This window comes from Pogoniulus pusillus, chromosome Z (assembly GCF_015220805.1).
Source record: "Pogoniulus pusillus isolate bPogPus1 chromosome Z, bPogPus1.pri, whole genome shotgun sequence".
Taxonomy (NCBI): Eukaryota; Metazoa; Chordata; class Aves; order Piciformes; family Lybiidae; genus Pogoniulus; species Pogoniulus pusillus.
The window spans coordinates 91341676-91367892 of NC_087309.1; the positions used below are offsets into that span (position 1 = coordinate 91341676).

The 26217-nt window shown below is 38.6% G+C and overlaps 1 protein-coding gene across 2 annotated transcripts; it reads right to left on the reverse strand.

Annotated features, from left to right (window-relative positions):
* Window positions 1–3403: 3403 nt before the first annotated feature.
* NREP (neuronal regeneration related protein) lies at window positions 3404–23885 on the reverse strand. 2 transcript variants are annotated; one of them, XM_064140737.1, is made up of 5 exons: window positions 23804–23885; window positions 23397–23440; window positions 21879–21941; window positions 8873–8950; window positions 3404–5074 (listed from the first exon to the last, which is right to left on the reverse strand). In XM_064140737.1, exons 3-5 carry the CDS (start codon window positions 21879–21881, stop codon window positions 4949–4951), a joined length of 207 nt encoding a protein of 68 aa, XP_063996807.1. In that variant the 5' UTR covers window positions 21882–21941; window positions 23397–23440; window positions 23804–23885; the 3' UTR covers window positions 3404–4948. The 2 variants fall into 2 exon arrangements, with proteins under 2 accessions (XP_063996807.1, XP_063996806.1); XM_064140736.1 differs by lacking the exon at window positions 23804–23885 and having other exon boundaries at window positions 23397–23717.
* Window positions 23886–26217: the final 2332 nt, after the last annotated feature.

The following is a 26217-nucleotide window of genomic DNA, read 5'->3' on the forward strand; positions in this document are numbered from 1 at the left end:
CCAGGAGGAGCAGCTGGAAAAGCATTAGTACAGCTAGAGAGACTCGCGTGTTGGTCAGCAAAACAAGCCAATGTCACCACAAAGGTTTTAGGACAACTATTGGTTGATCAAAATAGCCTTCGTCATGCCCTATTGCAAAATCGAGCAGCCGTTGATTTTCTTTTATTAGCCCAAGGACATGGCTGCCAGGACTTCGAAGGGATGTGTTGTCTGAATTTATCAGATCATGGTGAGTCCATTCACAAGAGTATAACCTGGTTGAAAGGCCATATTAATAAGATCAAAAAGGAAACATCGATTTTTGATGACTGGTTGCAGAACCTGTTTGGGGAAATCCCTGGGTGGTTAAGTTTATTAGGAGAAGGCTTACGGCTATTTGTTATTTTCATAATAGTTTTGCTATGTGCTTGTATTATCTTTGCTTGCGTTAAGAAGAGCTTAACTAAGGTAGTTAGCCAGGTGTGGGTTGCTCAAAAAGAAAAAGAGGGAATTGTGGAAGAATTTCTCACCAGTCGAGGACATAAAGTCATAAACATGGGTAACTGGCGCTGAGAACGTCCTTGGTTCCCAGCGGGGCCAGGAAACCGAGATGTAAACAACTGAGCACCCCACACACAGCTGCAGTGGGCAGAGACTAGATAACCTAGGGGGCTGGAGTGGGTGGTCTGGAGGGTTGACCCTTGGAATGTTGTGATAAGTTAACCTATGTGCACATTACATGTAACCTTTCAATTATCACCTGTAACCAATCTTAAGCTGAGCACGCCTCTTGCTAGAACGCATATAAGTCACTGTATCACGGAAATAAAGTGGATTTGACCATCTAACCATATTGGTGAATAAAGAGTCATCTTCCCATAGCGCTCCACCGAATGTGATTCCCAACAGGAAGTCATGTTTGACCAACCTAATAACCTTTTATGAGGACATAACTGGGTGGGTAGATGATAGTAGAGCTGCGAGTATGGTTAACCTTGATTCAGCATCCTCAAAACTAAACTCAGGAAATGTAGTCTGGGTGATTGAACAGTGAGGTTGATTGTGAACTGGTTGAAGGAAAGAAGTCAGAGAGTTGTGGTAAATAGGATGGAGTCTAGTTGGAGGCCTATAACCAATGGAGTCCCTCAGGGGTCAGTAACGGGAGTAGTTCTATTCAATATATTCATCAAAAACCTGAATGAGCACATAGAGTGCAATGTCAGCAAGTTTTTGGATGACACAAATCTGGGTGGAGTGGCTGACACACTGGAGGGTTATGCTGCCATTCAGCGAGACTTAAGACTGGAGAGCTGGGCAGAGAGAAATTTAATGAAATTCAACAAGGGCAAGTGCAAAGTCTTGCACCTGGAAAAGAACCCTAGATATCAGTACAGGTGATACACTGCTGCAGAGCAGTAAAGGGGAAAAGGACCTGGGAGTCCTGCCGGATAGAATGTTGTCCATGAGCTAGCAGTGTGCTCTTGTGGCCAAGAGCCAATGCTATCCTGGGGTGTATTAGAAGGGGTGTGGTTAGTAGGTCAAGGGAGGTTCTCCTCCCCATCTACTTTACCCTGGTGAAGCCACATCTGAAGTACTGTGTCCAGTTCTGGGCCCCTCAGTTCAAGGACAGAGAACTGAGTATAGTGTGGAGCCACAAGGATAATTAAGGGAGTAGAACATCTTCCTTATGAAGAAAGGCAGATGGAGCTGGGGCTTTTTAGTTTAGAGAGGAGGAGACTAAGGAGTGATCTCATTAGTATTTATAAATATGTAAAGGGTGAGTACCAAGAGGATGGAGTCTGACACTTCTTGGTGATGCCCAATGACAGGACAAGGGGCAACGGGTGGAAGATGAGGCATAGGAAGTTGATGTAAATGTGAGATAAAAGTAGACTTCACTGTGAGGGTGACAGAACACTGGAACAGACTGCCCAGGGGGGTTGTAGAGTCTTCCTCTCTAGAGATATTCAAGACCCACCTGAATGCAATCCAGTGTGATTTGCTATAGGTGGTCCTGCTCTGGCAGAGGGGTTGGATTAGATGATATTTCGAGGTCCCTTCCAGCCCCTAACATTCTGTGATTCTGTGATACGAGTCAGATTTATTTTCATTCACCTCCTCAGAATGTCACTGGTGGCATAAACTCCAAGGTGTAAGGACACGAAATCATCTTTGGCACATTTCAGTCTCTAGAATGTTGTTATATTAAATGTTGTTTCATAGAATCCTTTATGTTTAATACATAGTATTCAAGAACGACTTTTCATTTTCTGTAGTCTGACCCTAATCCACAAATCCTTATGTCTCCATGAAAATACAGCATGCTGCTGTGAAGACTGTAAACCAGTGCCAAGGGTCAAGCAGTCACTATTTCATCAGCTGCAAGTTTCAAAGCACTGTGCAGTGCTTTAAAATATTACACCTTTAAAAGCTTTTCTTGTGTAGCACATCTGAATAAGAATAGGATTGGGATTTAAAGATCTTCTATCACTTACGTCTTTTAGAAAAGGATTACTTGCATCCCAAAGATGAAGTACTACATGTTAAAAATCAAGATAATTTCATCATTGCTCTGACTCTAGTAAAGATTACTCATATTTTTTATTTATGTGTATATTTAAGTATGTATATGTGTGTATATATGTATAATGGCTCTATGTATATACATATATTAAGTTAAGCTAAAATTGCTTTCAAACCAGGAGTTACCTTTAGCCCAAATATACTGCTGTTTGCACTGTTTGCTATGGTGAGATCAAATGCCACAGGGATCAGGCACTGTGTGTGCTTTGGTTTTCCTGATACAGCTGAAGTCATTAAACCAAATTCAATCCTTATGTAAATTCATGGAGTGGGATAGATAGTAAGGGCATATGTTTGGTCTCATGACTAGAAAACCTCAGGATCAGACCTGTATCTGGTATTTATTCAGTGTTTATTTATTCTTTTTTAAATGCTGCTGTTTTCTTATTCTAAAATGAAAACTATGTTTTCAAAAACTTGGAAATAAACGTACTACTTTTTACCCCTCCAAACAAAATATTTTAAAAGAAATTGTCACATACTAGGAAAATGGCCTTTTGGCTTCATTTATCAGAAGCAGAAAATCAAATATAAGGTGTTTGCTATGCACAGCCCCACAGCCTCCTACTGGGATTACTAAAAATAGCATCAAGTGTCATATCTGACCAGTCTCAACTCTGAAATGCATGACTACCATTGTCCAGCAGGTATTGCTTTCCATCCATGTCTGGCATTTATGTTATCATGATACCTACTGTCTAGCAGACAACAAAACAAATCAACTTTTACTTCACCAGATATTGCAGGGAAAAAACTCATAAGTCATGTAAATAGCAGGTGCAAAACAAAACAGAAAAGGAGCCTCTTCTTATTGGAATAAACAGACAGAGATATCCACTGCTACCCTTAGAGCTTGCATATTTATTGAACAAATCCTACTAAAACAGCTGAAATACATTGGGTACTTGTAGTGCATTACTGAAGATCACATTGTTACAAAAGCCTGCATTTTCAGCAGTACACTACTGCAACTATACATAAATGCCACAACTGTTGAATATTACCTCTTGCTCTATATACAGCACAGTAGACATACCTAATCTACTGGAAAATAAAATGTACAAGAAGAGGCATACAGAAGTTGGAGAAAGGAGAGGAATCTAGGAAGTGTAGTACATGCATTGGTATTTAACAGTCAGAAGCTAAAACAGTTCAGAACAAGGCCTGTCCTGTAAAAGGAAGAGCTAAAAGACAGAGATATAAAAATTAAGGTGGGCTTTCAGACTGTGTCTAACACAGCAACACTCCATGAGTAGATGATATTGATTAGTTTTGGGGTTTGTGTTGTATTAGTATTGATAATAGTGTCTGGGAGCAAGAACAAAAATGTAAAGTCCACATGTTAACATGTGGGTATGTACTCTTTTCCTTCCTTTTAAGAATTTTTTCCTCCCAGAAATCTGCTGTGTTTTTCTTACTATATCCCCATTTTATAGATTTGAAGAGGACATCTGAACTTGTCCCTTCTTTTAAAAAAATGCCTTTTATTTAGAAAAAAAACAAGTGATTTTGAGAGATTGATGGAAAATTATTGCTCATCTTTTTCCTTTAGGTAGGTAAAAGGATATTTTACGTAAATTACAGTTTTGTGATTGCTCCCACTGTAACTGCATGTTTGTGAGTGGACCCTGATAGGAAATCAGTTCCTCACTTGTGCACTATTAAGTACTCACCTACAGCACTGAATAAGAAAGCCACACTGAAGACACAAGTAAACAAGTCAGTCCAATCTAAATAACACTCAGAAAAACAAAGTACCAACACCTTCTCAGAACAGGGAAATAAAAAATAACTCCATCAGAGCTACCTTGCCAAGGAGCATATTTAAAGTCCAAAATAGCACCAATCATCAGTGTCTCAAATCCCGTGGCAGCATCACAATCACTTACCACAAGGAAACCATGAGTTTCATACTACTTCTATACATCAGAGTACATGGATAAAATATAGAGATATACAGAGAACTGAAAATAAACTACTAGGCTTGTTATATCTAAACGAAAAAAAAAAAACGGGGGACTCTCAGCCTCTGCAAGAAGCAGATTGGGATGGTGGAAATGGAGAGAGTAATTTACCAGTTGCATGTGACCAGTGGAGTTTGAGCAGTGGAAGACATTGCTGTGGTAGAACCAGGCCTGAGGGCCCACCTGTAGTGTTTGTAAACATGGATTCACAGTGTGAAATTCTGAGAGCTTTTGCTTGATTCAGAATATTAAAAACTGTTTTTATGGTACACGTTTGTTCGCTGTTATTCTCTAAAGAAAGGCTCAGAGTCCCATAGTTTCTTCTTACACTTGATGATTTACACAGAGGCAACTCCCAACATATGACACCATGACCTGATAAAACCCATACACCGTATGTAATACAAATGGAGAAATTATGACTAAAAAGAGCAGAGGTAGCTGATTTTGGTGAAATGGTGTCCACAGTCATTTACTGGAACCAGACATGCCTCTTCTGACTCACTATTCTTCTTTCGGTTTACTTCCTTTGAGATGGGGAGTCTTCCCTGTGAAGATGAAAAAATGGTATTAGCTGTGCTTGAGTGAAGTTGGTTCCATAGAGCCCTCCTTTTTCCTATCCTAAGTTTTACATAGTTTCCTAGCTTTAGTTCAGAAGTAACTATCTACTAAACATGGCTGAATCAATTATAAATATTAATGCCACAGAGGGCAAAAGATTGTTTAAAAACTATGCAAGCACCTGAGAGAAACTCTTAACTTGAAGAGGAATGCCTGCACCCCAGCAGCCAGAACGCAAAAGGGTTGAGCCAGCAACCACCCTCCACTGCTGAACTGAGGACTATGGACATTTTTGGCAGCTGAGAGCACAACCTTCCTTTCAAAGTTACAGGGGAAGAAGCTACGTAATGGCAATGCTTTCTGCAGCTCACTGTGATCAGCTTTATACATCTTTATACTATTCATCAAAGTTATTTCTCTCACTCCTACCAAACCAAGTCACTTCTTTACGCTTCATAACATCTGGCACAGCTCAGGTCTAGCATGTGAAGCACAGAAGGCAGAGAGAGTCTCAGTGTCATGAACACAAAACTTATGGCCACAAATCAAAAGATGGAACCAAGCCTCTTAAGAAATGTAACCCAGCACTAACTTGGGTAATCCAAAACCTAATGTTAATGGTATTTTCTGCCAATAAATTAATTTGTTTCCTTTATTTTAAGTCAAATCTCAATTCTATGGCTTTACTTGGCCCCCAATATAAAAGTGCATGCAGGGTTCAAAGATCATCTTATTATTAAGAGAACCTTTTACAGCTTAGACCTCTCATTTTCTAATTGCACTGCAACTTAAGCAGCTACCATATTACTACCATAGTAACTTTCCTATAGAACTTAATTGAAAAGAGCACTCTAAAAAGACACTAGTGTGTTACTTGTCTCTGGATAAACAGGGAGATAGTGTGCGATATTAGCCACCTACCTCAGATAGGTTTTCATTAGCCATACTTAACCATTCACTGGCTGAAGTCTGTAAGCTATTCAGCAAAGTATTTAAATATATTTTGGTTTAAATCGCAGAAGACTAAAGGCTAAGCACATGCTTAAAGTACTTTGCTCATAGTATGTCATTGGGGGGCTCATAAACAAAATTAATTTGTATAGGTACTAATATCTTCTAAGTCATGAGGGAAAAAATGTCTGTGTTTGAGAAATCAGAATTGTAAAGGTGTTTTACAATTGCTTAAGATTATGTTTGTCACATAAGTAGAATGCATTTAAGAAACTGAAATTTTTTCTCCAAGTGCATTTTCTTCTGATGTGAGAGTTATGAACTTATGAATTAGGAATCAGCAGTTTCACAACTACCAAAAATAAAAGTGCAAATTCTAGCAATTTTCCTTTCCTGGCTCCTCAAGGCCATAATTTTAACTGGAATGGACAATTTTTTCACTTTTACTTGTGCTGGGAATAAAGTCACCCCATGGCTTTCTCACTGTCTTTATCACAGTTTACTGAATGATGGTTTCAGTTTGATGGTCTCGTCTCAACGCTCTGTGCTTAACACTTCCATGAGTAGTTTTAAGGGTGAACATAGAGCAAAGTATTTTCTTAGGGGTAAATGTTGCCCTTTGCCTTTGGGGCATCCTGAAATGGAGAAACTGCAAACATGTGCAGAAGAGCTTCACAAGGCAGAGGAAAAAGTGGGAATAGAAACATAGATTGCCTTTGCTAGACCTAAACTCTGTATTTTTCAAAATACTTCTGAATGAAAACACAACAGTTACACGTTGGTAACTGCAGAAATATGTGTCCTCACAACACTGTAGAAAACCCCACTGTCACAACAATATTCTTGTTTTTACGTTGACTAAATTTGCTATTTGTGTATGAGAAGTAGAAACTTAAACGGGCACACCATACAGACCAAAAGTCTGGACAAATTTCCAAAAGCATTGCTGCTGGGTAGTTCCTTTTCAGCTGTGAAAACATTCTCAGCCCAGTAATTCTGCCATACAATCATAAGGAAAAAAGTCCCATATGACCCTTCTAGATCTGGAAATAATATCCTTAAGAAGTTATAATTTGCTATTGTTAGTTTCATGAAAACAAAAAGCATTTTTATCTAAGTTTTTAAAAAATCTATTAATTTTACTGCATTCTTTCAGTAGTTCAAGGTATTTAGCATGGAATACCTAAAACTGTTGAGCTGAAGGACTGAGCACTTTTCTAATCTTCTTCAGCAGTTAACCCTGATCAATTTTATAGATGAAAAAAAAAATTAAGATTCCAAAACATCCAGTTTCTGTTAAGGCTGATACTGGAAGCTGTGCTTCTTATAAACTGGACTGTGTGCAGCTAATAATACTAAAGTCAGTTTTGAGGATCAATTGTGAAATAAAATTTGGAGCTAGTTCGAAACTGATCCTTGTAAGAACATGCCAAAAAGCTTTTAAAGACTTACATAAAGGCTAGGAAAAAGTCTTGTATTTAAAAAACAGCAATCTAATAACTTTACAGAAAACCAAGCATATTTTGACTACTTCAGAAAGACCTCTTTTGATAATACACAGCATCAAAATATGGCTGTTTATAAACTAAATATAATACAGCATTATTACTAACAGTGTTGCATACCATTCACAGCTTTATTCCTCTGCCTCAGGAACAACTTTCCTTAATGATGAATGACAACTTACTAAAAGCTGCTCACATAAGATTTTGTAATATTTAATAATAATCACCTAGTTAACACAGAGTTAAGAAAAATTAGCAAATTCATTTAATGTAAGTATGACCACATACAGCTCATATCTCATAATCTGGCATTGCTGCTCAGCTGATTTTCTGAAATGCTTTGGATGTTACTACTGGCACTATGTACATATATATGCAGAGAGAGATATAGGCAGACATAGATGATATTTTCAAGATTGACATGCTGGCACGTGTCATAAAATTACAGACAGCAAATATACCCAGCTATAAATCTTTTAAAGTTGCTTTTCAAAATGTGGAAAATACAGTGTTACCCAGATGAACATCCAAGTTTTGCTACCAAGGAGCTGGAGTCTACATAATAATTGAAAATTAATCAAAATAAATTTCCATATGCTCTCTATTTTACTTACCTCCCATTTTTTTGTTTGCCAGATTTTCCGTCATTAATGAAATAGAAAAATAGAACAAGTACAGTTATGAATAACTGTATTCTCCCCACTCAAATTTCATATCCAGTTTCACATGTAGGAAACCAGCAATAACAGAACTTATGTTTTTTTAATGACAAGCCATATCTTCTGCATTTGCATTGGGGTGTATCTTATCAAACTTGATGAAAACTGCTAGGTTTTGCATGCTTGTTACTCAAGCCGGGTAAAGCACAAGCGTAATATATAATTAAAGAATAAAAGCTCCATTTTTACATTATCATTGACTGTTTCATCTGCATTCATAGAAGAAAACTGTGAAAATCAAGCATTCAAAAATGAGATTTCAAGCTTGCAAAATCATGTGGCAGACTTAAAAAACATAAGGTTTTCAAAATTACTAAGTTTTCCTCTGGTATATAGCCAGCAAGAGTCCACGTTTTCTGCAAGCCTGAAGGCTAAAGGCATAATTCTAAAATAAAAGCTGAAATCTTCAGTTAACTGCCTGGCTCAGGGAGATGAGGCTTTAAGAAAAACAGAATACCGTAAGACTCATGATAAAATCATGAAACCTGACTGCACTCTTAAAACAGTTATAACATAAAATCCATTGAACTTTCAATGTGATTTCCTTTCAGAAAAAAAAATCTTGGTAAACTCTTTATTAGATGAAACAAATTAGATAAGTATTTTTTACCTTTGGAAATTCCCCATTCCTTTGGCTGGTTGAAAAGATCTTCTGGCTCATCCAAACTGTTAACCTTGGTTGATTAACCTGTCGTGACATAAATATGTATAATTTCTTACTAACAAAGACAGATTCATCAAATACAATCAAACTGTGTTCATGTGACGGACCACTTTATTAAAATCAAGACACAGCCAATTTGGCTCAGAGACCTAGCTGTGTCTTATGCTCAGATCATTGATGCAGCTGTAATTCTGGTTTAGCACTTACATTTTAGACATTAAAGGAATTCCAACACATTTTAAGAGCCATATGATAAAAACAGCTTGAAGCAGGATTTAATGGTTAAGGTACTAGACCATGTATGCTACAGGACAATTGTCCTATGCAATATAGGTAAGATCCAAAGACAGCCACTGATTACAGTAGGAAGCTGGGTGAGTCCCTGCAGTCGATCTGAGCTGAAAACATCCTGTGCTTCAGCTGCTCAGCTGTTAGGATGAAGATGAGAGCATTTCTTCATCTCACTCTCATTAAAAACTGAAGTGGTCAAACACAGTCTACATACAATGCTGAACATCTTATATTTATTTTCCTGATAGATTTGTGTCATGGGCCTTTTGAGTTTTGTGAACTGAACTCTTCCTGTACAATACCCAAATTTCAGACTGTCAATGTTTTACTTTGGGGATCAAGAATTGCCTTGTCCCTTAAATTCCTAGTGGGCCATCTCTGCTCATCTGCATACTACTGTTTTCATTTCTGTGGAGCTGCACACTGACTCATAGCAGCCTGGATACATTATCTGAAAACTACTTGAATCATCTTTACAAGAAAAAAATCCTGAACTGTACTAAACTGAGGAGAGAAATCTAAAATACAGACTCTAACGCAATGCCTGCTCTAATACATTCTCCCATGATTTTCTGCAGTGTGCTTTACACTTATTAAAGCATCAGATTTTATTTTTTATTTTAGACTGCTACATGAACTCATACAAGCCATTAAATTCTCAGGTTATTGTTGACATAGAGTAATTAATATGCAGAACAGAGTACTCAATTAATTACTTAATGTTCACACTGAATATTTGAATGAAAGATGCTAAATAACCTTTGAGTTCTCCCATTGCTATTTATAATCAGTGATTACCCATCCTGCAATTAGGCCTTGATTTTATTGTGTAGTCTTCTTTTTGTATGAAAACTCATTGTGGGAAACAGTTCAGCTCTACTCAGAGGATATGCACACTCAAATCAGCAAAGTATACAGAAGTGTGTATTTTCCTTAGGAGGAAGGAATAAGCATCAGAATACAGTACTACTTATTATGAGGAATACATGCTTCTCTATTTTCCACAGAGTCTGAGGTTAGCCTACGGGCCTTGTCATTGTTAATAATAATTTAATAGGAAAAAAGTAAGCACCTGTAGTTAAATGACAAAGAAAATATCTTAAAATTAAATTCATAAGACTTCAGAGAGAATGAGAGAACACGGCTTTAGTGTAAATCCTGGGAACAAAGCAGGGGAAAAAAAGTGTAAATTCTAAGATACATCTAATGCTCCCAAAAAAATGAACAAGACAAGATTCCACCAAGACACCCTACATAATTCCTATTTCCTTAATATTGGTTAAAAAAACAACTATCGTGGCCAGTATTTGTAGATAACCATCATGCAATCCTGCTCCATGTGCAGTAACTGTTCTGTTGTAACTAACCAAAGTCCTGAATGGGCAGCCAAAGAACTTCAGGTATCTCCCATGTGTGCAGAGCTGAAAGGCTAAAGAATCAGTTCGTATCCTGGATAAGTGGAGAAAGATTCTGAAATGGGAAAAAAAGATGCCTGTGTATAACAATCCACTTAGGACTTCCTTCAATCGACCAGGAGGGGAAAAAAGAAAAAAAAAATTAGGTGATTACAGCAGTTCAGAACAACTGATGTTGCAAGATGAGCTATAGAGAGAAACAGTGCAAAGCAATGCTCCATTACAGAGTAGGATGTAAGCCTTACAATATTTCAGCAGTTAGCATGGAGCAAACACTTCTAAATGAGTGTTTCCACTGATACACACCGTATTTTAATTTCTCAGTGCTTCCCGTGTGAATATTATGCAAGAAGAAGCTTGCATAATGAAAGTATCAAGATTCTGAACAGAATTACTGAATCTTACAGTGGACTGAAAGGCAAAATTACAGTAAGTCTACACAGTGCGTTCAGTGTCGTATGCTGACTCAAACTGGTAACCTCAGTATTTGATAATCATTAGGAAAAGAATCAAGATAGTAACCTTCATCTATTGATTATAAGAGTGGATCACTCCTTTTAAAAAGTTTCAAATCACTTCTTTCTCACATAAATTGGCCTGAGGGGAGGACAGGAATGAAAACAAAAAGGAAATTATAAGTACTGTAAATATTCCTAACTCCAAATAAAAGGTCATCATCTTTAGTAATTGAGCACTAGTGTACCTAAAAGAGGAAGAAAGAAATACAAAAGCTTTACTATATGGATTAGCAGTCTAACAGCTGACACAGATGGCATTGTGCTGAGAAGTAAAACCACAGAGTTGAGAAAAGGGCAGAGTCTTTCTCACCACAGCACTAAAACTCTGCTTGTGCTACTGTGGTAACTCTGTGCCTCAGTGACTAATACAGAAGGGGGAGAAGCCATCATCCTACCATGGTCTGTGGATGATGGGCTGCAGAGCCAGAAAGAAATGCTGCTCCTCATTTCTTCATCTACATTTCTTTAAAGCAGTTCAAGGATTTGTCACTGCATTGCAATTATATAAATCAGCGGTATTAAGGCTCCAAGAGGAAAATATGTAGATTATTTCCTTTGTGGCTTGTTTCAGCATCACTGTGTCTACAAGATTGTCTTCCAAAATAAATGCAAATTTTTGGTAACAAATTATGACAAAGTTGCCCACTACGCTAAAAGTTATACTATTACAGTTTTCAACAACTTTTAGTTACCAGGTGTTTTGAGCTATAATGACATTTTGCAGCACATTGTATCACTTCTGAAAACCCAAAATGCTTTCCGCTGCAGTAAGAAGTTCTCTTTCTAGCCAACAGTCCCACCATCACAACTGAGATTCATAAACAGAAAATCTTACTGCACCAGAGCCGGAACATAAAATAATGGTAAAAAAAAAAATTATTATTTTAAACAGAAGTGAGAGGTAAGCTTGTGTTGCAAACAATGCACTTACATTAGCATTCTCATATGCCACAGTTTATTTTTATCATTGTGAGAGGAACATTATGTAAGTATATAATATTAATGTCCATTGTGTTGCAAACCTAGCATGCAGTACTTGATACATACAGCAACTGCTAGCTAAATGATTGTTGCTTCTCAAGAGTTTAGTTGGGCAGCAGTCTGCTACCAGTAAGCTCTGTCTTCTGGAGAAGGCTACTTCAAGAGTGGTCGTCATTGCTCCTTATTTCAAATAGTCTGTGAAGTTTTGATGAATCTTTGTTGTATCAAAGAAAATGTACTCTCAGTCAAATTGGATGTGGCTATTGTAATAACCTGATTCTGAAACTTGCTCAGTGTGAAGTTTTTCCTACTGAAACATCAGAAACCACAGCTTGCTCTGCATAACAAGTCTGAGCCTGTTCTTGAGGTATAGCTACAGTAATCCATAATAACCTGTCTTCACTCTTTTGGTATACTGTCAGGGAGGAAGTTTTTTCTATCAGTCCCACCTTCCACACTGGTGCCATGTACACTCAAAAACCATTGGGCAAAAACATATAATTTACAGTCTTGGTTAATTCTGCACAACAGATAAAGGCAGGGAAATAGTTTGAAAGCACTGATGAATTATGTGACCATCCTCCTCCTGACTAGAATTGTTCCAATGTCCCACCTTTCTGGTGAGACTTAACCTGACATTAGAGTAACAATCCAGCATCCTTATCTGGTTTTGCCTTTTTATGGGGAAAGTACTGCTGATTTTATTCCTCCATATCTGATGATTCAAACACATGATAACACAAGAGATGAAAAAGCCTAAATGAGACAAATACACTTTTTCTTGTATACCCCTCTCTATGCTGCATATAAATTAGCAAGTTTATTCATTAGGTTGTTTTTGCAGTCCTTGTCCTTCATTTCTTCAATTTCTGCCAAGTTCACAGAATGTGATCTAGTCTTTCCATACACAAAATAAGGATATGCCCTTATATTTTTTTTCTGGATTTCAAGTATAAAACTTCTCATATAAACCAATCTTCATCCACTATTTCTTTCATTGTTCTTAAAAGATCTCTTTTCCAGGTTACACTAAAGCATCTGCTGCCATCTACTCAGGCTCAGATATATCAAAGAATTTACTCCTGTTCCCATCCACACTATACAGACAGCATATTATATATATGTACTTAAAGCATCCCATGACATGCATCTGACTTTGAAATATTTCCTGGAACATGCTTTGAAGAGTAATGACTTCTGCTAATGCAGACTGCATTGCTGACAGAAATTATGCTAGTAGATGTGAAGTACTTGGAGCAGGCGTGTTTTTCCAAGTCTCTTAAGTGACCACTGGACTCCAAAACTGCTCAAGTATATTGTTGAGGGGGAAAACACAAGCTAAGTTAGCCTGAGCATACAGTCAGCACACTCTTGCCATATATTTCGCTTGTAAAAACTCTCATCAGAAACTTTACCTGTCTTACGGTACATATGTTGAATGAGGCTAGTTACAGAAAACACTTTCTTTTTCCCTGGAGAGGACTCCTCCTTATTTCATCTGAGTGCAATGCAATTTTTAGCAGAGATGAATTTCACTTTTCTGCACTAGCTGGGATGAATCAAGCTTGTCTGCTGTCACTGCTTTCATGCTGCTTTTTTTACTGCATTAATATGCAAAAAACACTGAAAAACATTCTTAGTATTTACCATGCATATAAAGAGAAAAAAAAAAATCAAGTGGTACACTGCAAATGCTATCATAAAATCTCATCTCAGTTCTACTGCATTCATGAATTTAACAAAGACACTCATTAGCAAAGGATCACGCTACTTCAAAAACAAACAAACAAACAAAAAAATCCAAACACAACCCTGCAATTTTTCTGGAACAGCAACAAGAAAGAAATGTGTTTTATATGGAAAATTCCACTAATCAATAAAATGGCTATGAGCTACTTTATTCCACCAGTAAATATTCATGCATGGAGTCTCAAACCATAAAATATTACAGAAATCAAAATACCTAAATAAACCCTCCACAAAATCAAACTCAAAACCCACTGAAATCCAAGACACTTTCCACTCATTTGTCTTTGTACTATAATACTGTAATATTACTTATTACACATAAAGCAGCATCAACACTAACAACACTGCAGCAACAACACTAACAAGCTCTTTAATAGTACTTTTCATGCAACTACATTGCTCTTCAGGTGCAGCAAGGTAAACTAAAGTTTAATTAGTAACTCTTTGTGTCTACACCTAATGGTAACTCCATAAGATGTAGAAGCATCTTGCTACAAGAGGTGCACATGCAATACAGCAGTAAAATTCAGAACTAAAGGCTGCACAGTGAAGTTCTTCAGTAGTTTCTTACTCAACACTGACAAATTACTGGTGTAACAGAGAAGGAAAAAGTAATATGGCCACGGGCTGACCAAAAAATCCGTTTCTCTCAGTCTTTGCTCCACCAAATTTTGGTTATAAAGGAAATACACACAAGTATAGTGGCCAGCAGGGCAATCCTATGACAGTGTAAGAACAGAGACAGCCCAGAATAGTGTTTTTCCTCTGGTGTCTTAGTTCTCTCCCACCAGTTTTAGGGTATACAAAATGTATACCCTAAATGAATCCCACAATGTGTTTAATTTTTAATTTCCTATAATTTCTCTAAATTAATGGCCTGAATTCTGTAACTTACAGAAGACTTAGTACCTTGCTTTAGACTAAGAGAGTTTTTAGTTTCTCACACATACCAGAAAGACAAACAGAAATCCAAAAAGTGATGTACTCCAAGCGACAGCAAGCTCAGTGCCTCTTACAACTGGGTTCCTGGAAAGCCCAGCCACAAAAGCCTTTTCTCTAATAAGATGCCCACCCCTTGCGCAACCAGTCTCTTTCAGGCCAAATATTAAAAGCCCCAGTGATGTATATGGAAATGGGAGACGGAATCACACTGTACAGCCAGTACTTAACTCATTAAAATAAATTTAACGACCACTATTGATATTGTAACAGGTGATTGAAACATGAGGATTACCTAGACACTACATTGCCATTATCTAGTATTATTTAATGCATCTTAACTATCTTTGTACTAACTATGAACACGAAAATACAAATAGTAGCATGTGTATCCTATAAACTGAAAGTAATAAAATATTCATGGGTTCTAAGACTCATCTAATGAGCACACACAGAGGAAATTAACTTTTCCTGCCAAGGACTGTTTCTGGGTTTTGCTCACAGTGCCTTTATTTAGATGAGATACTAAGGTTAAGGACATTTACCAATATTTCCACAGGATTTTATTCTGCCGGCAGGGATAGAGTTTTTTAAACTTACACTTTTTCACGGTAGAGATTTAACACAGATATCATCATGTCAAAACAAAAGTAGAAGATTTTTTCCTAACTTATTATTTTGACTAGGTGTATAATGCCAATGTATGCCTTCTAAATACCAGTGCTGCAAGAATTCAGTTCATTCTGACAACATATATATTAAACCTAGGCTTATACAATCTTCAGTTCTATGTTCTGATTTTTAGTTTTTTTCAGTTAATTCCCACACAGGTACACTACACAGGTAGACAGACAGTAAGGTTAGTGTTTTACAAAATTAATCCAGTAACCTTTTTTCCTGCAGGATGAGAAAACTACCTCTTCTGAGAGTGTTTGTTTTTTTTTTTTTTTAATGCAGTATTTACACAAATCAGGAATCCTTCCAAAAACATCCACACAGGAATTCCAGTCAGCAGAGCTGCCCTGAATTTGCCAGACAAGTAGTCTAAACTGAATTCATGTAATACTCAAACAATGACTCATTCTACTACTGTACATTAAACATTTTAAATAAACGTTCCTGCACCTTTCCAAATTGTACCCTCAACCAATATGGCTTACTGAACAAGTATTTGAAATAAAAACAAAATAGAACTATTTTAAAATATTTTTATTAAAATATCCTGTACAAATCAATTACACCAATTGTATTATGTTTATGAAGTCATTCTAAGACCAGTAACTACAGTTCCTCTCCCATTTCCTTAGCCATACACACAAGGAGCAAAACAGTATTCCAAAGAGGAAAAAAAAAATATTTTGAGGTTCTTAGGCTCTAAAGCCTTCACCAACAATGTTATGACTGTAGTATAGGTGTAGAAGGCATATATTAATTCTTATTCCTGTTTTTGCAAGAAACTTCCTAAAAAAAATTCTGCTGGCTGAGGCAAATGGTGCTGATACACAGTTACAGAACTTTAGCACTCAGAGCATGCTTATTTGTGACTGGATAGAGACACACATATGTGTAGCTTTTGCCTTTTAGTACATGTATGACCTGTACCACAGGAATATCCACAATATCTGAGTATCTGAAGCTTTCAACAAAAATTACAAAAATCCCATTTCAAATTTTTCTAATCATAGTCAAATAAAGGTGTTTTTTCTGCACAGCTGAAGAGCTGACTTCACAAAAAATGAATTTGTATTTATGCTTAGTTTTTAAGCTAGAAAAGCTTTAATCCTTCAAAAGTTTTCAGGAACCAAGAAGAATTGAGCAAACTCCACCCAATGTATTCCTCATGAATAATACATACTCATAGTAGAAAAGCACAATCTACACATTTAGATGGCCAAATCCACTTACCTTTCATTCCTCTCAATTACTTCCCTTGACCAAATTCTGCATATGGGTACACAAGAAAAGAAACTGATAAAGTCCTAGACTTCCAGTTCTTCACTACCATCAAAGAGATTACAGTTACAGTACCAGCCAATGGTTTTCTCACACTAAACCACAAGCTGCATTTCCCACTAAACCACAAGCTGCATTTCCCCCCAACTGTTTTCTCTCTGAAGAGCTATCACCTCATTTTTCTCCTTTTGTCACAAACTTATTTGGGAAATAAAATGCCAACAATGGAAATGATAGACTAATCTCAAAACTCATGAGTAGGCAAGGTCACACTACAGAAATGTTCAGCACAAACTACCTCCTATCAGTATTTTTTCACTTTGGGTTGACACAGCTACCTTGCACAAGACACTGCCTAGAAACTCCCCACCATCTGTACTTAAGAAGAAAGCCATCTATCATGGCAAGTCAAAAATAAATTAATTAGCTGTTATAGAACACCTTTCATTTACTTTCAGGTAAGTCAAAATTAAGTTGTTGTGAATATATCTGCACCTGCAAATAAATTAATACAGACGCATGTAATCTCAGTATCAAGGGAGGTCATCAGGCAGGTCATCTCAAGTGCCATTAAATACCATATAGAGAACAACCAGGGGATCAAGCCTAGTCAGTGTGGGTTTATGAAGGGCAGGTCCTGCCTGATGAACCTCATCTCCTTCTATGATGTGACCTGGCTATTGGGTGAGGGAAGGCTGCGGATATTGTCTACCTAGACTTCCAAAAGCCTTTGACATTGTTCCCCACAGAATTCTCATGGACAAATTGGCAGCTCATGGCTTGGACAGAGATCTGCTGGATAAAGCACTGGCTGGACCAATGGGCCCAGAGTGGTTATCAGTGGAGCTAAATCCAGCTGACAACCAGTCACAAGTGACGTTCCTCAGAGCTCAGTGTTGGAACCACTTTAACATGTTTACTGATGACCTTTATGAAGACATAGTTTCATCAGTAAGTTCACAGATGACACAAAGTTAGGTGGCAGCGTTGATCATCATGATGGTAAGGAGGCAGAAGGACTTACATAGATTGTATTGATGGGCCAACATTAATAGCATGAGCCTTGACAAGGCCAAAAGCCTTGGGCCACAAGCAACACTACAGGCTTGGGGAAGTGTGGCTAGAGGGCCACCTGTCAGATAGGGACCTAAAGGGTTCCAATTGACAAGCAACTCAATATGAGGAAGCGGTGTCTTCAAGTGGCAAAGAAAGCCAATGGCATCCTGGCTTGTATAAGAAACGCTGTGTCCAGCAGGAGCAGGGAGGTGATTGTCTCCTTGCTACTCAGCTCTGGTGAGGACACACCTTGAGGATTGTGTTCCCCTGAGGATTGTGTCCCCTCAATACAAGAGGGATGTGGAGGTCCTGAAGCGAGTGCAGAGGAGAGCAACAATGCTGGTAAAGGACCTGGAGAAGAAATCTTATGAAGAAAAATTGAAAGAGTTGGGGCCGTTTAGTTTGAAGAAGAGGTGGCTGAGGGGGGACATCATTGCTGTCTACAGATACTTGAAAAGACATTGTGGAGTTGGTTGGTGCTAGTCTCTTCTCATAGGTAATTCGTGACGGAATAAAAGGGAATGGCCTCAAGCTGCAACTGGTTAGGTTTAGACTAGGTATTAAGAAAAACTTTTTCACAGGAAGAGTGGTCAGGCACCAGAATGGGCTGCCAGAAAGGTGGTTGAGTCACCAGCCCTGGTTGTGTTTAATAGTCTCTTGGATGTGGTGCTTGGGGATTTGGTTTAGGGGAACCTTGCAGAGTAAGATTATCATTTGGACTTCGTGATCTTTTTCAACCTGAATGTTTCTGTGATTCTGTGAACCAGCACTGCAAATTCTCAGAAATAATCTTAAGTCCAGAAGTGAAAAGCAATGCAAACCAGAGAAAAGAACACAAAGGAGAGGATGCTTCCAGAGAAAGAAGCAAACAGACAACTGTGTCTAGTGCCTAAAATGAGTCTTTGTGACTTCTTTAAAAACAAACATTTACCAAAAAAGAGGCCTTTCTTGGTTTTGCCTCAAGTCACCTTCAAGACCACAGAAAACTGCAACTAAAACTTCTTTACTCTCTTCTGACAAGATCTTTTGTTCCAGTGCCTGGCTCACATGTGCCTAGTATTTTTTTTTCTTTCAGTTAGAATTTTTTTTTCATTAGCAAACCAATCTAAATTTATAGTTAAAAACATATTTACTTTCCATGAAGGTGATACAGTGAAATTCTATCATTTCCAATTACAAAAGCAATTAAAATCACCTCAGGATTTCCTACATTGTGCATAAATATAAGAAAGTATCTTCCTTCCTTCAGGTAATCACTTAAATATATTATACACTTAAATATATTATACACAAGTAAGGACAGGTGCTTGTGTGTACGATGACTCAAAATGTCTAGGAATTAAAATCATAATAAGTATAGAAAATCCACTCTTCACCCTTTCCCTTTGTCTGAATTATTCTTGATGACACTGTTGTTATTACTATACAGCCCCAAGAAAGATTAATTAACCAGGTATGAGGAAATGCTAAATTAATATCTAAGAAAATAAGTAAGTTATTTGCTTTTATTTATTAGCAATTTAATAAATATTTCATGGAATAAGAAAGTATGATAGTGAAGTTAAATGAAGAATTCATTTATTCTCACTCAACAAGTTTATTCTAGTAATTCTTAATTTTCTGTAAGCTTATCTAAGTATTTAATGACATTGTATTTTAGCAAGGAATAAGCAGGTCATATTTCACAATTTTTAATGTTTAGTTCTGCAAGGTTAAAAACAACAGCTAAACTTTCACTGACCAGTAAGAGCAGAATAGTTTTTGCATATAGTAATAAAAACAAAGCAAGCCATTTTACAACTATGTATTTCAGTGTTGAAAGTGTGTATAGGGTTAACACTCCAGGAGGAGTAACACTGAACCTGACCCTAGGGGTCCTGACCCCTCCCCAGGGGTGGGTCACACCACCAGATGATGGTTAGCCCACTCCCCCCCACTTCCTGTCCTATAAAATGAGGTACACTTCCCGTTCTCTCTCTCACCACACTTCACTCTACACATCTCTGCCTGCATACCAGCATACCACGTGGCAGACATGAGGCAGACAAAACCACCACCACACAACTTGGGTTGTATTTACACCTTTAGTATTTTGCTATTTTCCCCTTCCCTATCCTTTGTAAACTTCCCTACCTCCAATACCTTTCTGAGTTACTGTTAAACTTTTTCTTTTAACTTCCAAATTGAGTGAGATTGATTTATTCGAGTGTGTTTACCTCTCTCTCTCCCTGTATCTAATCCCTTCCTTTGGGAAAGAATGGGGAAGAGGGGAGGGCACTCTATAAATTGTTATTGGGTCTATTAAATTTGTTGGAGTCCCTGGGAATTTGAATTAGAACCCAAGACAAAGTGTTGATATGCAAAGAAGTTATGTAAAGAATTTCCTCTGCAGGTTGCAATGGATAGAAACACCTTTGTAATAAATATAAGAAATGTGCCATAAAGAAGTTTGTCCATTACTGCAAGTGAAGTAAATCAGTGGTCTGACTGAAAATTACATTCAGTGCAATTGTGCCAAAAATAAAAGGAAAGGAAAAATACCTGATGATGGTAGGGGAAAAGATTCTGCCAAGTATCACTACATCTTAGGTAGCCTTGCAAGTTGGGAGAAAAGCTAGTCTTTCTTACATTAAAATTCTGATCAACAATCACAAAAAAGTGAAATTAGGCCTTTTCATTACAAATAAAAAACTTTTCAAAAAGAGCCATTTTTTTTTTTCACATTACACTGCAAACCAAACATTAGTACCAGACATTTCATTGTCTGTATTCGACAGCTCTATTTTATGTTCTGATTTCAGTCACTGCATTACAGAACCTTGCTAGATATATAGAGTCTCTTGCTGCTAAAAATTGGTGGCTATTTCATGCCCAACTGAACATATTTTTTTGGTCCATGGATAGGCATATATTGGACTTAACAGCCTGCACAGCATGTAAAAATGTCCCTAAGAACCTCACACTTCAGAAAATAGTCTAGGCTAAACTAAGCTATATACAATACTAATTCAGACAACCTATTAACAAATTAACAGATTCTGACCACAATATTATTACTTAGCACCTGAATCTTAGCACATCTATGTCAGTAAATTTATTCAGATTGGCTTCAGTGATAGCTACATCTCCAGGAATAGCACAGGAAAACACAGCATCTCAATTAATTCTGCCTACTTTATGTACTTCTTCTGTGCAAAACAATTTTATTTGCCCTGCTGATTGTCAGACAGTTCTTCTCAGAGATTACCGTATTTAGAGGAAATGAGCTATCTGTAAGCAGTAGCACCTCAGAGTGTAACAAATACGGTTTTATTAGTAAAATATAAACACAATTGGCACTGGAGGAAATGTTATCATTCAATTTTGTTCAACAAATACATCCCAGCTAAGTACCTGAAAGTTCGGTTAGGCTGTGACTGAGGCCTAGTCACTTTTCTGGGACAGATTTGTATTACAAAGAAAGACCAGCCTTTTGGAAAAAAAAAAAACCAAAACAAAACACAAAAAAACCCCGAAACAACCAAACAAAAAAACACACACACAACCCCAAAAAAAACCCAAATAAAAACCCCACCAAAAAAACCAAACCAAAACAAAACCTCACCCAAAAAACCCAAACAACAAGAACATTTAGTTTGCATCTTATGTATTTCACTGATTGTCTAATAAATATACTTCACTAACTAATTAGTGTGGAATGACCTATTTCTTCTTCTTGGAAAGAAGGTGATTGAGTGGAAATTACTGGCTATTGTTTTGTTCACACGTATTCTTATATGCTGTGACATTTATTTTTCATAATGAACTAAACGCTTCCTGTTTCAATTAAATAAGCATTATTGCACAGAGGGATTTCAGATTTTTATTAAAAAAATGCAAGAAAATCAAAGAACTGACATATGGAGGTTTTCAGAGTACATCAGTCATTGTATGGCAAATCCCCATAGCCTCAACAAAGTGTCCTACAAATTAGTATTGAGGATGGAGAAATAATGCATTTATACAAAAAAAAACCCCAACTTTTTCTTTGCTAGAGCAACCAATTCTTACCATTTTTAGATTCTGTTAAATCCTGGGATTGCAGTTTCTCTCAAGTAGCACAAGGAGAACAATCTGAAAACAATTTAAAAAAATGAAAAAAAAAAGTAATTCCAACTGTTGCATTATTTAATAGGTATTTTTTTCCCAGCATAACGTGGGTGAGCCAAGCTTGAATGGTTAAGACTGAAGTCATGCAAATTATTCTAACAACATGTAGGCTTATGTATCACACATATCTGCAGGCTTAAATATAGGACAAAGGAATCTCTCGTACCTAGATTTGCAGAACCCTATGCTATTCTTAGCACTTAGTACACCTCTGAAGAGCAGAGGTTAATATACCCAGGAATCAGTCAAGAAGATAAAGATACCACCCTATGCTTACTGTAAAGGTGGTCCATTGTTCTTAGGCATACTACAAAGCATGTATTTTTTCAAACCAGAAACAAGTCAGGCTTTCACAATGTAATTGCCTAGAGAACAGGTATTTTTTGAAATGGCACTGCATTACATAACCTCCAGTTTTCTGTAGAGATATTCCACACCCCATTTTAAAAAGGGAGAGAACAGAAACAAAAAAGAGCATAGGTCTCACCTCTGAAATAGTATCTTAAATTACCAGTTTTAATTGATTGAATTTGTAGCCCACCTTCTTAATCAGTTTTCATATAGGAACAAAAAGTAAAGTTCTTTTCTTCTCTTTTATGTATTTCTTACTTAAGGTGTGCATATATGTATTTAGGTATGACTCACATGTTTACACACACATATACATACATAACAGATCTAAACCTGCAAACTATACAGAAACGTTTGAAAGAAAGCACATTACTAAACAGTCATCAAAATACAGTTGGTTATACGTTACTTTTCTTGAAAGAACCACCCAAAATTTCACTGCTGCACATGCGGAAATGCAGAATGCTGCTGCAAGAATGCTTTCTACAAAATAAATCCAATTAGCCTAAGAGGAATCCAGTGTCAGGGCGGAGAAGAGGGAGATTCGTTTTACAAGGGAGAAAAAAACAAAGAAAAACCCAATCCTAGAACCTTGCATGCAAGCTATAAAAGCTAAACCGTATTTCGTTCAACGATGCATTTTGGTGTTTGTGGACTGCAAAAGCGAGAAAAAAAGAAAAGAGTTTTAGCAGACCACTTCTCGTCTCTCCCTGCATTGGTGCAGAGAGTGCCTCAACCTAGAAATCCAGCCTTAAAGCATAAAGACCAAGAGTCAAATACATATGCTGCAGATTTTTTCATATTCTTTTAGAAAGCCTGTTTGGAAATCTGCACCATGGAGGAAAGGCAAGCTGCAGCCAAGTCCAGCTAAGGAAAAAAAAGAAATTAAAGAGACAGAGGAGGGGGGAGCGAGAGAGAAGAGAGAGAGAAAAGAGAGAGAGGAGAAAGGAGAGGAGAGAGAAGAGAGAGAGAAGAGAGAGAGGAGAGGAGGGGGGTGTGTGTGTGTAAGAGAGACATTGAGGATTAAACCACCAAATAATTATGTGGATTGGAATTGCATATACTTACAGTTAATAGCCCCCGCTCCCTGCTTTCTGTCCTTTCTACATAATCTGAAACACAAATGTGGATTGAAAACCAGCAGCACGCTACGGAAGGAAATTATAGTTGGTGGAGTGGAGAGAGAGTAGGGGGTATAAGGAAGAACGACTGCATCTCTTCCAAAGTGCAGCCCTGGAGGAAAAATGGATCCCCACCGGAGGAAAAGTCTCTCCTTCAGGCTGGATTTTGGTTGCCAGTACCGCTTATATTGAACAATGAGCTAATTCTGATGGTAGCTGGATGGCTGCCAACTCTCCCCCCTCCTCTCCTGTCCCCTCCTTATACATACACACTCCTCCTGCGAGTCCGCCCGCCCCTCTCTGCTGCTGCAGCACCAGATTCCTTAGTCTGTAATAATCCGCAGCCGCACGTACCCCAGCTGTCTGCCAGCCAGGACAACAGCAGTCCCGCCGTCAACCCCGCTCTGCTGGGCAGCGCCACATTCCGGGAGGGTGGGGGGTGGGGGGGGCGGCGGCAGGGCGGGCGGGCGGCGGCAGGGCGGGGGGGCGGCGGCAGGGCCGGGGGGCGGCGGCAGGGCGGGCGGGCGGGGAGCCGTCAGCCGTTACTAGTCGTTGATGTCCCCGCGCCGCCCCTAGCGTCCCTGAGCGGCGCGGCGTGGGCCTGGGCGCGGGCCAGGCACTCAACAGGGCCAAGACGCTGCACAACGGCGGCGCCCAGCCAGCGGTGCGGAGGGCGGAGCCACATACTGTAATAATAGTCCTGCAGCTGCAGCATAAGGCATCTGAGGAGAAGGGACAGGAGACGAAGGCAGTCGCCGCCACTTCTCCTCGCCTACGCTTATGTGACAAAGAAGAAAATGGTGGGCGGGGAGGGGGAAGGGGGCCCCGGGTCGCTACGCTGTGACATAAACTGCCGGGGTGCGCAGTGGGGCCAACCCCCGGTAGTCAGGGCAGGAGCAGGGAGGTTCCGCCCACGCTTGACGTCCCCCGTCACGTTCTCGCAGCGGGAATGCCAGCAACTCGGTGTCCTTGCGTGTCAGCAAAGAACTGGGCTCCTCCGGGCCCCGAAAGGCATGGTGGAGACCGGGTGAGAGTGTGGGGCGACTCGCCGTCTGCCGGAGGGGCAAGTCTCCGAGGGACGGCGTGATAGGCAGGGTAGCGGCAGTAGCCGCAGCCCCGCAGGTGCGATCAGGCCAGGCGCAGTCATATCCCTGAGCAGTGGTGGTTCGGAAACCTGCTGTGGAAACGTGGCCATGGCGCTGTGTGCAGAGAGTGTGAATTCGTCCCGCGGGCACACAGGAGCTCTGCAAGAGTTGGCCTTCCTGGCTTGCATACACCTGCAAGATGTGCAGGGATGCAGTCTGGTGGCATCCTCTCAACAGTTCCTCCTGACAGGTCAGTCAGGCAGGGGTCGCAAAAGCCTTGGAGAAGCAATATCAGTTCATATATTATGACAATAAGTGGCCTCAGTCCTAAGCGTAGAGGCTAGAAACAGCCACGTGAAGTGCACCATCATGACAGAAAGTATGCTAAGGCTCCCACAACAAAAATGTCAAGGGAAAATATAGCAGTGTTGACACAAAACCAGACATGGTATGAAGCTGCACAGCGTCTCTCCCTAGAACAGAGATAATGCCAAAAAGAGAAGTAGTAAGAAGATTCCCTGTTAGCCTGTAGTGTGAGTAGGTACCTTTCCCAAGGTTAAAATATTTGAGGCAAGGTTGATTAAAATAGCCATAAAAGCTGCAGGCTACAGAAAACAACACTTTCTTTGTAAAGCCTAGTTTTTGAGCAATTAACCTTGTTTTTCAAACCTATTTCCATTTAATTCTTCTTGAAACTGTAGTCCACATAGGATTTCCATTTGTCAAGGGGAATTTGCTTGTTATGATATAGCTGCACTTTCCTCCTCAACCACTAGTCCATCTCTGGGAATGCTTTGCAAGCCTGTCAGCATAAGAAAATCTGTCATTTAGAAAAAAAGTAACGTGGCATGAAAGCATCCTCTGATAATAAAACTCTTGATAAACTAGTAATACTAGTAATTCTAACTTCAGTACATTACGATCAGGTTGTTAGCCTCATAAATACATAGTTACTGCTGCTTGTTCTGCCTCTCCACAAGTTGTCACCAATCAAATGTTAGGTCTCACTGAGTAAAATGTAACAACAATCTCTAATCAAGGTTCACAGTTTTCATAGATCTTAGAGAAGTTAGAGTTTCTGTTGTAGAGTTAGATGCAAAATGCAGAAATAGACAATAATATGAATTAATGAACCAATTAATTACCAAAACCTAGACCCTGTTGATCTGTGTAATGTATCTTTTAAAAGCATACACATTTTACTTCTGAGGCACTTGTTTTTTGTTATCAGCTACATTCATATGAATATTTGTACCAAAAATACTAAATACTGATCAAAAAACATATACTTGGCCAGCAGATTAGATTTTGGTGGTGTTAAAAGGAATACTGGGTGAGACACTTAGTGTCATGTTTTAGTTAATTAGAAAGTGTTGAACTTGATGATCTTGAAGGTATTTTCCAACCTGGTTAATTTTGTGATTGTGTGAAGAAACTTGCATACTAATCAAGAATGGCATCACTAAAGAAGTTTAGAACTTGGCTTGACCATGACATCGTGTTTTCCTGTAAAATCAGTTAAGTCCTTCAGTTGTACAGCTGGGTTGCCAAAATATTCAAAGCAATGTCTATGTGTAGGGAACATATCCTGAGTTCATAGAAAGACACTATTTCAATCCCAACTAATTTCCGAAGTAGCATTTAGTCATGGTAGTGGTTTTGGAGAAGAGAATGTCAAATGCT

Bases quoted from the DNA above. Each gene is read 5' to 3' on its own strand.
- NREP (XM_064140737.1), bottom strand. The intron at 5,075-8,872 runs GTAAAAAATACT...TCATCTTCACAG, and splicing joins GGAATGGGGAATTTCCAAAG to GGAAGACTCCCCATCTCAAA.